The sequence below is a fragment of the Vanacampus margaritifer genome, chromosome 7 (assembly GCF_051991255.1).
Source record: "Vanacampus margaritifer isolate UIUO_Vmar chromosome 7, RoL_Vmar_1.0, whole genome shotgun sequence".
Taxonomy (NCBI): Eukaryota; Metazoa; Chordata; class Actinopteri; order Syngnathiformes; family Syngnathidae; genus Vanacampus; species Vanacampus margaritifer.
This window is the reverse complement of record NC_135438.1, coordinates 16,144,858-16,157,737: the sequence shown is the minus strand read 5'-3', so window position 1 is coordinate 16,157,737 and position 12,880 is coordinate 16,144,858. Positions and strand designations below refer to the sequence as shown.

The 12,880-nt window shown below is 39.2% G+C and overlaps 1 protein-coding gene across 1 annotated transcript in view; it reads right to left on the bottom strand.

Annotated features, from left to right (window-relative positions):
• Positions 1-428: 428 nt before the first annotated feature.
• The window catches only part of hmox2a (heme oxygenase 2a), a 28,708-nt gene continuing 16,256 nt past the window's right edge, over positions 429-12,880 (bottom strand). The window contains exons 2-7 of the mRNA XM_077570116.1: positions 10,407-10,816; positions 8,660-8,681; positions 1,773-1,940; positions 1,369-1,692; positions 1,174-1,306; positions 429-1,092 (exon numbers count right to left, since the gene is read on the bottom strand). Of these exons, the coding sequence (XP_077426242.1) occupies positions 965-1,092; positions 1,174-1,306; positions 1,369-1,692; positions 1,773-1,940; positions 8,660-8,681; positions 10,407-10,816 (1,185 nt within the window). The 3' untranslated portion in view covers positions 429-964. The remainder of the gene's footprint in view (positions 1,093-1,173; positions 1,307-1,368; positions 1,693-1,772; positions 1,941-8,659; positions 8,682-10,406; positions 10,817-12,880) is intronic.

Sequence of the window (12,880 nt, the reverse complement as noted above, 5' to 3'; positions counted from 1 at the left end):
CTCATAATGTAAAACCTCAACAATGACAAATGGTACAAATGGAAATGATATCCGATACAAGAGCTATTGAATATTCTGCCTTTAAAAAGATAGTAAGTTCACTTTTGAGTGACATTGTCAGAGATCAATTTAACCAGAATTCATATAAATACAATATATTTAATACAGCCCTTGTGTTAGCCAATACTATTACAGGGGTTATTGGTTTATGACTGATTTCTATTTTACTAGCGTTGACATAACCAAATATTGTGCGCATGTCGGTACTGTGCATACGCTAATGCAGTAGTGAAGTCATAATTACTGTAAATATTTGTAGAAAAACAGTATGACACAATTGTTCCTTAGTGTACACAGGGTGTGGCTGATCAATGTAATATTTACACTTTGGATCCAGTCATTCGAGGGAAAAGTGTTCTATTTTCAGATTTCAGCAAAACAGGGTTCTCTTTATTATTATAGCGTACATGCAAAACACTTCAGCAACTTTTCTGGTGGACCTTATAGCTACATACTGGAACAAGTCAACAGCTCAGATGTTGCACATGTCATATAATAGATGTGTACAGTTTTTTTTAGTTTTTTTTTAACATGACAGTTGAATTTGACCGAAACCCTGCTCGGCAAGTAAGGACCGTCCCACACTGAGCAGTGAGAAATGTGGCCGAAAGCTACAGTGGAAAAAACAGCGACTCCTGGTGTTCTCATTGGGAAACAACATTTTAAGGCGCCACGTTACAGTACTGTACTCTTGTTTTTCTCTTAATAAACCACAAACAAAATGCCACCTTGTCAAGGAAGAGGAGGTTTGCACCTTCCCGTTGTAGCAATAATACAAAGAGAGGAAACGGGTGAGAAATAAAAGGAAGGGTGTCAATATTCAGGGGCAGTTTGTTCTATTCATTAACTGTACGTAGGTGTTTATTGTTGTAAACTCCCAACATATTGTACAGTGTGTCCATATTCACAGTAGGTACCAGGCTGTGAAGCCGGCAAGGAGGGCGATCCACGTGGCCAGCGCCAGCTGACAGCGGGAGTGTTGTAGGAGCGACTTGGCTAATTGGCAAGCATACGTAGGATTTCCACTGACAGCTGTAAACAAGACATGTAAGAATGAGAAGGATGGAGAAAGAGAACAAGGAAATGGGCTTCCATACCAGTGCGCCATCTTACCCATTTTAGCCGCATAGTACGGGCACTTATTGATATCACCTCCTTGCATGATTTCAGCATGACCATGCCCGAAAGCTGCCTGTTGTGCTTCCTCTGGGATGCTCTTTCCAATGTCTTCAAGCTCCGTGAACACCTGTTTTCACACCAGTGTTACAACTTTCTCTTCTGAATTGCATCATCTCACCTCTCCCTCACCATCAAGTTGAAACGAAAAGCCCCGTTGGACTCTGCCACGATCTTCCGCTTGGCGTCCACGTCCAGCTCGATCTCGTTCATCCTGCTCCTGTAAAGCTGCTTGAAGCCCCCGTGACTGTGGATACCCTCAAACTGGTAGAAGTGGACCCCCTGGCCAGTTGAGGGGAGCTTAAGTGCCCTCTGCGCCACTTTCTTGGGGATCTGCCCACCCGAAAGATCCCCCATATAGCGGGTGTACGAGTGGGCCACCAACAACACGGGGTCCCGTGCCCCCACCTGGTGAATGCGGTCCACATATGGTTCGGTGCCTGGAGAGAGGCTGATCTATGCCAGATGGAGACATTCAGGCAGATGAAGATCAAATAATGTCAACTAGCAAAGCTTTGATGGACTTTTCAGCAGACCTGACTCTGCCAGTCGGCTCCATAGAAATACTCGAGATCCCGCGCCAGGGCCTCGCATCTGTGCAGCTCGGCAGGAAAGTAGATTGGAGCAAGCTGAGGATGGTCTTTGTTCTTCTCAATCTCCTCCTCCATGGCCAAATAGACAAAGTACAGAGATGCTGTGCCTCTCTGACAATGTAAGAATAATGATGACATTTTGGAAGAATAACAACATTTGAGTTGAGTTTACATGTTAAAAGCTGTCACATTCACTTTCAAACATAATAAGCCGATACAATACTGTAGCAAGGCAAGGCAGCTTTATTTATATTATGCATTACATACACAAGGTTGATGATTCAAAGTACAACATTTAAAAGCATTTTCAAACAAAATAACTTAAGACAATTAAAAAGAAAGTACATAAATAAAAGCTTACTAAAACAACATACAGTGCAAAACTTTTTTTTTTTTATAATTCTTAAAATACTTGTAAAAAGCTCAGTCACATACAAAAAAGAGCATTGTTTTCAACCTGACTTATACAGTAAAAGCATCCACACTTGTGTCTGACTTGACATCTTATTATTTTTGTGTGCACCATAACAGCTAAATGCTGCTTCACTCGCCATGTTTGCTTTGAACTCTGACCTCCACTAATTAGCCAAGCTTCCAGACCTCAAAGCTCTACTAGGTTTATATTCCTCTTTAATGGTTTCAGGACCTAAATCAGTAACAGTATTTATTAAAAAAAAAAAAAAAAAAGAAGAAAAAAAGATTGCGATTGGCAGATGGTTATACATTTTCTAATTCTCTAATCTACCCCCTGCCCCAAAAACTAGTTTGTTGCAGAAGAAAAAATTCAAATTCGTCCGTGTTTTTAATTGCTGTTAAACCAATAGAACAGTCCCGATGACATTAGTGGACAGTTACAAAAGTGACACACGTCTTGTCAGGTCGCAACTTGCAGCTAGCGAGTAGCCATATTGCGAAAACCTTAAAAAAACACAAAATTCATGGATCAGTGATCAGTGGATCACACTAGGAGGCTGTGTTTTATCACCGTTAATGGGAAAAAATATCAGTGACTGTGACCGGTTTACCTTTTGAAACGCTACTTTTGGATTCCACGCTTAACAAGGGCACAACATACAGGAAACACGCCTCCTGTTTCAAATAGCCAATCAGAATACAAGCCAATCAGAATATATCTTGAGACAAGCGACACAATTGCCTTAAAATTTAAGACAATCGTATCAGAAAAAGGGTTTTCACATTTGTTGAAAACATGTTTGTTACTTTAATTGGCGGAATTATTATTTTTATTTAGCAATTGTGGACAAAATAAAATTGGTGACTAATACACAATGATGTTTTCGTTGTGCATAACATCATAGTTGTAATACACCAAATAATCCACAAAATGGCGCTAAAAGCTTTGTCATTTATTCTACACCGACTGCAAGGTCATCAAGCAGCAGAGTGTAAAGTAACGCATACAATTCGTAGATCAGATGCCTGCTCTTTACTTATTTCAGGTTGCATTTAGGATTACTCTCTAGCCACACGTTTCACGTATAACAACCATTATTGTCATTCTATTATAGTATAGTTCTATTTCGCTTTTTGAGTGACTGATTGTTTTATTTGAACATAAAGAGAAAAACTAAAGAAAAAAGAACAGCACAGTTGATATGTTCAAAAGAAGAGAAAAAACGTATCCAGTCCTACCCCTTAGGTTATCATATTAATTCTTCATAAAACAATATATTGTGTACATAGATGTATCCAAATAATTTCCCTCTGCATATCAGTACAGTATGTATCATTACACAGGAACATACCTCTTGTGGCTTGCTATTTACGGTACTGTTAATTATAAATCCACTCAAACATCCTGGACAAAGAATAAACATTCACTTATTGTGCACTTGCAATCCCACTCGAAAGTTGTTGACTAGCGTCATCTATGGGCTCCCAGGGCATTTGAAAATAAGAACAAAGAATGATCCCGGACTGGAGTTTTTTTTCCCCTCCTCCTTACTAAACCATGTATTGAAGTAGACTCTGGCAGCTCTTTCTCGAAGGGCCCAGGAGAGCTGTGTTCCAATGTAGGAAAGCCCCACAGCTCCTTGTTGCAGTCTTGTTCGGAATAAACACCGCGACTGCAGACCCACCTCTGTTTGTTTGCTCATTGTTAATAACTGAGACGAGCTTCCTCCGATCAACAATATTGCATTGAACTTGACTCGATAGCTGCACAGGTGATTCTGCTTTTTATGTTCAGCCCCATTTCCTGTGTTTATGAACAGCACTGTTGCCTTTCTTTGACTCATTAGCCATTAACAATACGGTTTATATGAAGGTGAATGAAGAGCTGGTGTGTGTGGCAGCTGCTGGTGTTTTCCCAAGAAAAACCTTCCGAAATGCCATCATGTTTAGATCACCTCTCAGGCAGTAAATGCTTCAGTGAGGCTATGATGGAGTGTACAGTCAGGCCAGATCATACCGATCACACATCTGTCAGGAGAGCATGTTGTTCCTTTTCATTGTTATAAGGTGCATTCCATATTGTTTTTGTCATTACTTTTTCAATCTTTACTACACAAAAGGGAAACTTTCCCGTATGCACAGCGTTTCCTCTTGTTTTCAATAGTCTGTCTCACCTTGAAATAATCCGCATTCACTGGGTTAGGATTTTAATGTATAACCAAGAGGTTCGTCTGGATGTCTGTCTGGTGGGCAGCAATAATTGTTGGAATTGTGAAAATTGTCACTAGATTGTGCTGTACATCTTAAGGTTGAAGAGAAGACATAAATCCATAAAGAAAAGTCTAAATTATGACTTTTTAACGGTCATTGTTGTGATGATCTGTTGTCAAATTCTGTACAGTTGTAGCCAAATGTTTTGTTTTGAACTTTGATCCTTCCGTTTTCAAGTTTTGTGTTTTTCACTACAACTGTATTTTTTAGCATGGCTTCATGAAAGGTTATTTGTATAAATGACAAAACAGGGGTATATTGCAGATATTCTTAAAAAAAAAAAAAGGAAAAGAAAAAAAGAGTCGACATTGTAAATATGTTTCCTTTTTTTGCACAACTTCGATTTATAAAGAAAAGTCATATCTAGAAAATATATATTTTTGTATTTTCATAATTAAAATATTAAAGCTGCAACCAGCAAAATGTTTAAAATGAAACTGTCACTGTGTCTTAACTGAAGAGACACAAACTTCATGTCAGGCTGGCCGTAAAGGCCTGTTTTGAAATCCTATATGAAGCCATATTTTAGATTTTTTATTCTTCAGCACAGAGATATTTCTAACTCCTTAGGTGCTTTGTTAAGGCCCGACTTTTATGTTGGGAAACATAAGATGAATTACTGAGCATGAGTACGAATTTCAGGTGACTTGAAGAAGACACCGTGAAATGTCGATTCCCCCCACTCTCATCCAGGATCCATCTGAGTTTGAAACAGAAGTGCAGCTACCAGTCATACTGTTTGATTTACGGCCAGTAGAAAGTGGGCAGCTTTGCGTCTCTGGTGGGAGTTTGGAACTTGGTACAATAAATCCTCGTGGCTATGGTGGCCTGCAGAGAGTGTGCTTAACCTCGGGCCGGGTTTATAATTAGAAACACACTTCTCTTCGGATCCATGGCAGGAAGCAGCTCGGAGCTCCGTGTGTGTGAGGCTGTGGGCTAACAAAGAGAGGGAAGTGTGCACATGAGCCAGGCATGCCATTTGATCACAGTTTTCTCGCTGGGTGCGTTGTTGCGATAGTCTTATTATAAAGTGCAGGTGGATGCGAGGCTGGGATGGAGGAATGCTAATGACAGTTTAACGTACTGTACGCTCATTCTCGCCTTGACATTAATGCCACGTGACATATTTTATGGGAAGAATGCCACAGGTTGATTTCCTTGTTGCAACCATTTCATAATACTCATTAAAGATTTTTTTTCCTTTCTCTTATCTGTGGTTATATTTTCAGTAGTTCCAGGCTCAATAATTATTTATTCTTAAAGTTATTTGAATCCCCCTGCTGCTCACTTTTCAAATTCATCCCTGAAAGTTAAAGCTCCACATTGTGACATATTTGGCTGTTTTCCACCCCCAACAATCCCATAGCCCTTTATACAGTATCTATAATCCACTGTGTCTCCAAGAAAATCCCAAACACATGCAGCAGAGATGAACCCTAAGCCTGATCACTACCCTAAATATATTGTTGAGGGGAAATCTTATTTTTCAAGAGGAAATGATTACAAGTGGTGGACAAGCCACAAATGACAGGAAATTCAACTGATCACATTTCGTCATTCCAATCTTTCATTGGTTGCTTCAAAAAGCCCCCCACCACCCAAACTGCTTGCAACAGAATGACAGGGCAGAAATTGCACACATGTTTTATGTCACAACAGGGTTGCTATTAAATACAGCAGCTGATTGAAAAAAAACCTATTTAAATTAAACTTGAATGCACAGAAGAGAATAACGTGAAATATATTATTTTTTGAGAGAAATAAAAAAGGAGATGAGAAAAAAAATTCACATTTTTAACCTTCTAACCATGTTTCCTATCACCGTAGAAACCTGGTCTTAAGCCAGACAAAGTACTCGCTATTGGGATGTATTTGAAAACAAAAGGAGTTGTCCAATCAATGTTTTTTCCAGTAATAGTCAAGGGGACGTGTTGTGGGTAACACAGGGTGAGGCTTGAGATTCTGACAATGGACAATGAACTGTATGCATCACAACAACCATTGTGTTCTTGGCTGAAATGTCGGCGAGTTTGTATGACAGAGTCCAAGTAGTCCCACCTTTGAACCCCAACCAAATGTATATATTTTTTATTTATTTTCACAAGCAGTCACATGCAAATACTCAACTACTCAACGCTTTGAGTCTCAAAGAATTTTTTTTTTTTAAACAGAAAGAGTTGAAGCCGTCTCCTCATTTGTATTCCCAAAAATGAAATTCCGTTGTTCTAAAATGGCTACAGTAGCCTAATACATGTGTCAAGTGCGTGCATGTATTTGTGGCGCATCAGTGGACACTTCACCAAACACAAAAAACAAACCATCCCCACCACATAGACAAATGAGAACTCAAATATGTGGCACTTATCGGAGGCTAACACTGTCAGCTAATGCTAATGCTAATGCTAATAAAACGTTTCAGCTCTGATTGCCTTTCAGATTTTCATATTGTGATTCAGATCTTATGGCTTGAAAGTGTTTCGGCCATCTTAGCTGCCATGTTATGGGTGGAGAAAGTTGGTGTGGGTGTGGCTATTAGCTAATATGTAAATTAGCCCCACTGTTAGCTAACAGCGGTGTATTATTTCAAGGCTTCGCGTTTGCCGGGCCGACGGAGAGACGTTAGTGCCCAGTGCCCACCTCTGATATATTGTATAATAGAAGAAATCAAAAGAAGTTAAGAGATGTGTTTGTTGTTTAATTTCACACTTGATGGTTGGCAAGAAGCCTACACTAGACTCACAAGTCACAACTATTTGTATCCAAACAATTAGAAAAATACTCTTTCAATGTCGCCTTTTACCAGGCTTTAATTTTATTACCGGTAGGTTATCTTATACACAATGTTGTACATAATATAATGGATGGGCAAAGTTCATGCATTAATATGTAAAACATCTGAAGCGGTAGTTGCCCTCAGTGCACTAAATATTTATTACACAAAGAAGCAACAATGAAAACAGGTTCTCTCACTTCAAATTTTGATTCTTTGAAAGTGAAGCCTCCCTCAGTGGGGGGTTCCTACACAAAGAAAGCAGCCTGTGGGACTAATACCGGACACAGGGAGGAGAACTGCTTTACTCCCAACATTCTGTGGCCTGTGTTCTCAACAAGCAGTCATCGTGGTGCATGTAGTTGCAAAACTCCACTAGGTCACAATAAACTTGTTCCTCATCAGGGAGGTGTCGCGTACATCCGAGCGTGATTTATTGGCTGATTAGTCGTGTTTACTTTGGCAACTCCCGTCAAGACAGACTGACAGGCGCTGCGGAGGATTTCCTCAAGGTCAAGCTCATCAATATCGAACAATGCTATAACAGGCGGCAGGAGCTTTGTGAGGGTGGTGCGAGGCGCTGGGTGCCCAATGGGTGCCGAGCGATGTAATCTGCTAATTTATTGTAAATGCTGTTTGCTTTCAGTACTTGGCATTAGTACACAACAATGAACAAGGCGGAAGTCACCGGTTTGTTGTGCTTAGCTGGTTTGCAGGTTTATTGCTCTATTATCGGTGAGTCCATTGTGGAAAATATAATTAATGAGCTGCTACAAAACATGCGGTTAGAATAGAATGAGAGCTGTTTGTCATTGTGGAACTACGGTGACAACAGATACATGGTTGCGACCAGCCTTTATGATTACAATGAAGTTTGAACAACACTGTTATTCTGCTTAACGACTTAAACAGCTGACACACATGCTAACATTAATCATCTTACCACCAACGGAGGAAATAAAAGCAATAATTTATGTTCCTAACTGTTACTTAATTAGAATTATTAATCATTTTAAACCAGTGGGGCTGACTTGAGTTTTTGTCTTTGAGCAGGACACTTTTAGATTGGGTTAGTCTACAGTATTGTATTTATAAAATGCCAGAGTTTGTGTGTTAGTTTATAGACCATCTGATATCTTCTTAGGGAATCTGATACAATTTTGCTATTTTTGTCTGTCAAATTGTGGGCCGGAAGTTTTATCCAGATGCTCCTCACTCCTTGAACTTTGAACTATGGCCTGTCACCCTTTAAATCGCATAGCTTAATGTTTCTTTCTGTATGCAAGCATGCAATATTTTTACAGTGAAATAAATTCAATAAAATTACATTTATACTAGGTTTAGGGCAACATTCCTTTTGTATTATGCACATTACCTGCACCTGTACTATAGTACACCTACAACAGGGGCAGATGGAAATTGGTTAATGACACATATACAAACTCCATAATGAAAGTGAATGTTACGGCTCCAAGAATGTGTACCAAAGTAACAAAAAAGTAACCTGAATTTGCAGGTAGAAAGCAGAAACAAAATCAGACGATGTGCGCTACTCTCTCACCAGATTACGTCTGACTTTGAAGAGCGGCAACAACGTTCCGCCTCCTTGCAGGTCCCGACCCGGAAATAATACTTCCTCCTTATTTTAATAAAATAAAAAATAAAATAGAATAAAATAAAATAAACATCTTTACCGTTTTATTAAGGCAGCGAAAATTATTTTGACATCAATGTAAACAACAGTATAAATAAAATTTAAGAAACTAAATTACCTTCTTTTAGTAATTACTCAAAATTACACATTTCCATCATACAAATGTGATTGAACACGTGCGGGTGTCACATGAGCAAAGACGGAAAGGGGGAGAAAAAAATGGGATACCCACAGAAAAAGTACTAGTTTAGGCAGTGCTAATGCTAGCCAGCGTTAGTCCAGCTGCAAAATAAATAAGTACAATTAAGAGCTAGCACTAAGTTAGCAAACAATGTGAATTTCCCTTTTCATTGTGAATATTTCTGCATTTTTTTTTACCATCACTGTGCGTTTAGTTTGAGTGAACACTAGGCTGATAAGTCTGCAGTGCACTTGACTAGGCAACAGAAAAGTCAATTAATTCCTCGGTCTGTCAATGATCATGTTAACTAATCTGAATTTCCACCACATTCAAAATCAACTTATCTGTAGAAATATAAATGATGCTGTTCAATCTCCCTTCCAAGCAATTTACCTCATGTAAAATATATGTTTGACTGATAAATCACATTTAAACTACGGCGATAGAGAAGAAGACTAAAATCATCATTCAAGTAATTCATCGTTTTTTCCCCTCAATTGCTCTGCCTTAGTCAAATTATATGCTAGTTTATTTATTATTATTATTATTTTATTTTATTTTTTTTACTATTTCTGCCACCCAGAAATACATGCGATGTGACAACTCAAAAATGACAGAACAGGTGGGCCACAGCTGAGATTCAAACCCGGGACCTTTCACTTACGGCAGCCATGCTGACCACATTTAATATACTATAATTTGTTATAATTTTGGGAAACCTAGTTAAGATGAGCAATTACGGTGGCTGACTGGTTAGCACGTCCGCCTCCCAGTGCAGAGGACGTGAGATCGAGTCCGGGCTTCGGCCTTCCTGGGTGGAGTTTGCATGTTCTCCCCGTGCTTGCGTGGGTTTTCACCGGGTACTCCGGTTTCCTCCCACATTCCAAAAACATGCATGGCAGGTTAATTGAACACTCCAAATTGTCCCTAGGTGTGAATGTGAGTGTGGTTGTTCGTCTCTGTGTGCCCTGCGATTGGCTGGCAACCAGTTCAGGGTGTACCCCGCCTACTGCCCGAAGCCAGCTGGGATAGGCTCCAGCACCCCCGCAACCCTTGTGAGGAAAAAGCGGCCAAGAAAATGGATGGATGGATAGTTAAGATGATTTCTTGGCTCCAAGTGACCATACATTGTGTCCAAAAATACCTCGGTCCCATTCCCTAAGACTGCATGGCGCTCCAAGCCGCTCCCACAGGGACCCGTTGGCTAATAACAGTACACAATCAGCAAGTGTGTCATTTTTCTCATATTAGGGCATATAAGAGAGAGGGAGAGAGAGAGAGTCCCGCCTCCAGATTCTCAGGGTGGCCTGCTCTAGTGGCAGAATGTCCTGTTCCTGTGTTTGTGCATGTTCCTGTCCCCTGCTGTCACCCCGAGGCACGTCGCCATTGTTTCCGTAGCGAGCACCGGAGAACACGGCTGCTCCCTCGATCGCTCGCTCGCTCCCCCGACTTGGGAAGGATGAGGAGTGGAGGCTCTGGAGAGAGCGGGTCACACCTACAGTACGTGAGTGGGAGATACGGTGAGACATCTGAGAGGACGTGGCGTCCGCACACTTAAGTGAACACAAATAGACGCGGTCCACTTGCACAAGCACGTCCACCTTTTGTTGTTGAGAAGGGGGATTCCTGGTTTTCTGGTAAACAGTGCACAGGTAGACTCCCTGTCTGTGAGAGGAGATTTTTGGACCGAAGTGACTCTGGGAACATAGTAAACAACAAAATAGCTACAAACATCATTGTGACTATAATGACGCTAGAAGGGAGGGCATTTTGTTGTATTTCTGGGAACTCACCATGGGAAATTTTGTTAGGGAATTTTGGAAAGATTCACTTTCCACTATTAATGGCGATATATCTTTAAGATGATATGTTGGACTTTTTTGTATGTCACATACAAAAATAGATGGCCAGTATTATCTTCATATATTTACCGCATCACAGAGCGGAAACTGCCTAAACTGCACGAAAGTCAGGCAAATGAACAATTACATCATCATTTAGCATTAGCAGTTAGCAAATTCCCAGTCAGTTGGTAATTCCATGCATTTCTGCTTATTCACGAGGAAAGTTTCTACCATATATATCCCTATGAATTTTCTCTACAAGATAATTGTTCTTCTTGTTATAGATGACCAACTGACACGCTCCAAAGCACCCCTCTTTTTGTCATTTGCAGTGTAGGGAATAACGGCGCTTAACCCCTAGGCGTTATTGTGACAATTTTTTGGTTTTTTGTTGGTTCTGACCAAGCCATTTCAAAATAAAATACTGCCCATGGGTTAAACTAGTGGCGTTAGGTAACTTTGTTTTTTTTCTAATCTAACTAATTATTCTCCCCATATTTGAAACACTGTTGTTGTTATTTTATGAGAAATGCGTTGTGTTACAATTTATTTATTAGATTCAAGGCTCAAAGTAAGCTTGCAAGACATTGTGCGGTGACTAGCTCTGAAAATGTCATGTGCGCACAGTTAGAGGCACTGTTGTTGTCTGACCTTGTCACAATAAGTAGCTAAATAGTCTTGACAGCTGAAATGAATAGTGACTTTTATTTTGGAGGTGCCGCAGGAAGCGTGTCACGACGTGACAGACGTGTCGTCCTTCTTCCTTCTGGACCTTAAAGCTTAGCATATTTTAGCATTTGAGCAAAGAGTCCACGTCCTTGCCTGGAACTGGTTTGACAACTTTGACAAGAGTGACATTAATCAAAAATAACAGTCGAGATTTGCCGAAAAACGGCCGCCATGAGGAGCGATTTGTTGAAAATTATGTTCCACAAAGAACTATATTGCAACTCCACAAGCACCATAACAGCGAAAAAGATACCGGTAATACCGGTCATATTATGGAGTGAGGCATTTGTGTGACATAAACACTCTATACAGTCTGGACGTAATTTAAATTCCTTGTATTAAAATATAATAATAATAATAATAATAATAATAATAATAATAATAATAATAATAATAATAATAATAATAATATATTTAAAAATTCTAAATTGTTTGATATAAAACAGACAAAGAACACAGAAACACAGAAAATAGTTACTTTGCCTGGTAACGAGTTACTTTTATTATGAAGTAATTTAATTACTAACTTACTTCCTTTTTTAGGCAAGTAATGAGTAATTCTAACTAATTACTTTTTGAAAGTAACGTTCCCAACACTGGTCATTCGACTTAAAATGAGAGGCGTCAGGCGATTGAATCGTAATTGACTTCAATAGTTAACTCACGATTAATCACAAATTTTAGATCTGTTTTAAATGTGGAATAAAATGTACAATAAAATATTTTTTTTCTAAGCTTTCATACACTTGTTAACTATAAGTGGAAAAAAAATTAAACTGCATCTTTTAGTCATTGATAGAGTCATTTTATAATCATTCATAAAATTTTGTTAAAATTAAAAAGATGTACTGTTCTGTACTGTAAAAAAATGAGTACGATATTGAATTGTGTTGTGGTCATTTTTTAGCCACTAGATGGCATAATTGCATTTCGACACCCTCTTAGGATAATTGCCTAAGTCATTTTTTTGTAAAACATTTGTTTTGCCTAGATCATCTCCTAAATTTTTTGTCTTCCTGAAAAATCTGGAAAAAATTACTTAGGTGACACGGTTCTGTACGTTGGTGACATCTTTCTTTTCATATTAAGAGCTATCTAATGTTTAACATGAAGTAACTTGTGAAATTCTTCACATTTTTAAAATTGTAAAATACAACTTGACCCCAGTCTCCACAAATAAAGCATTGT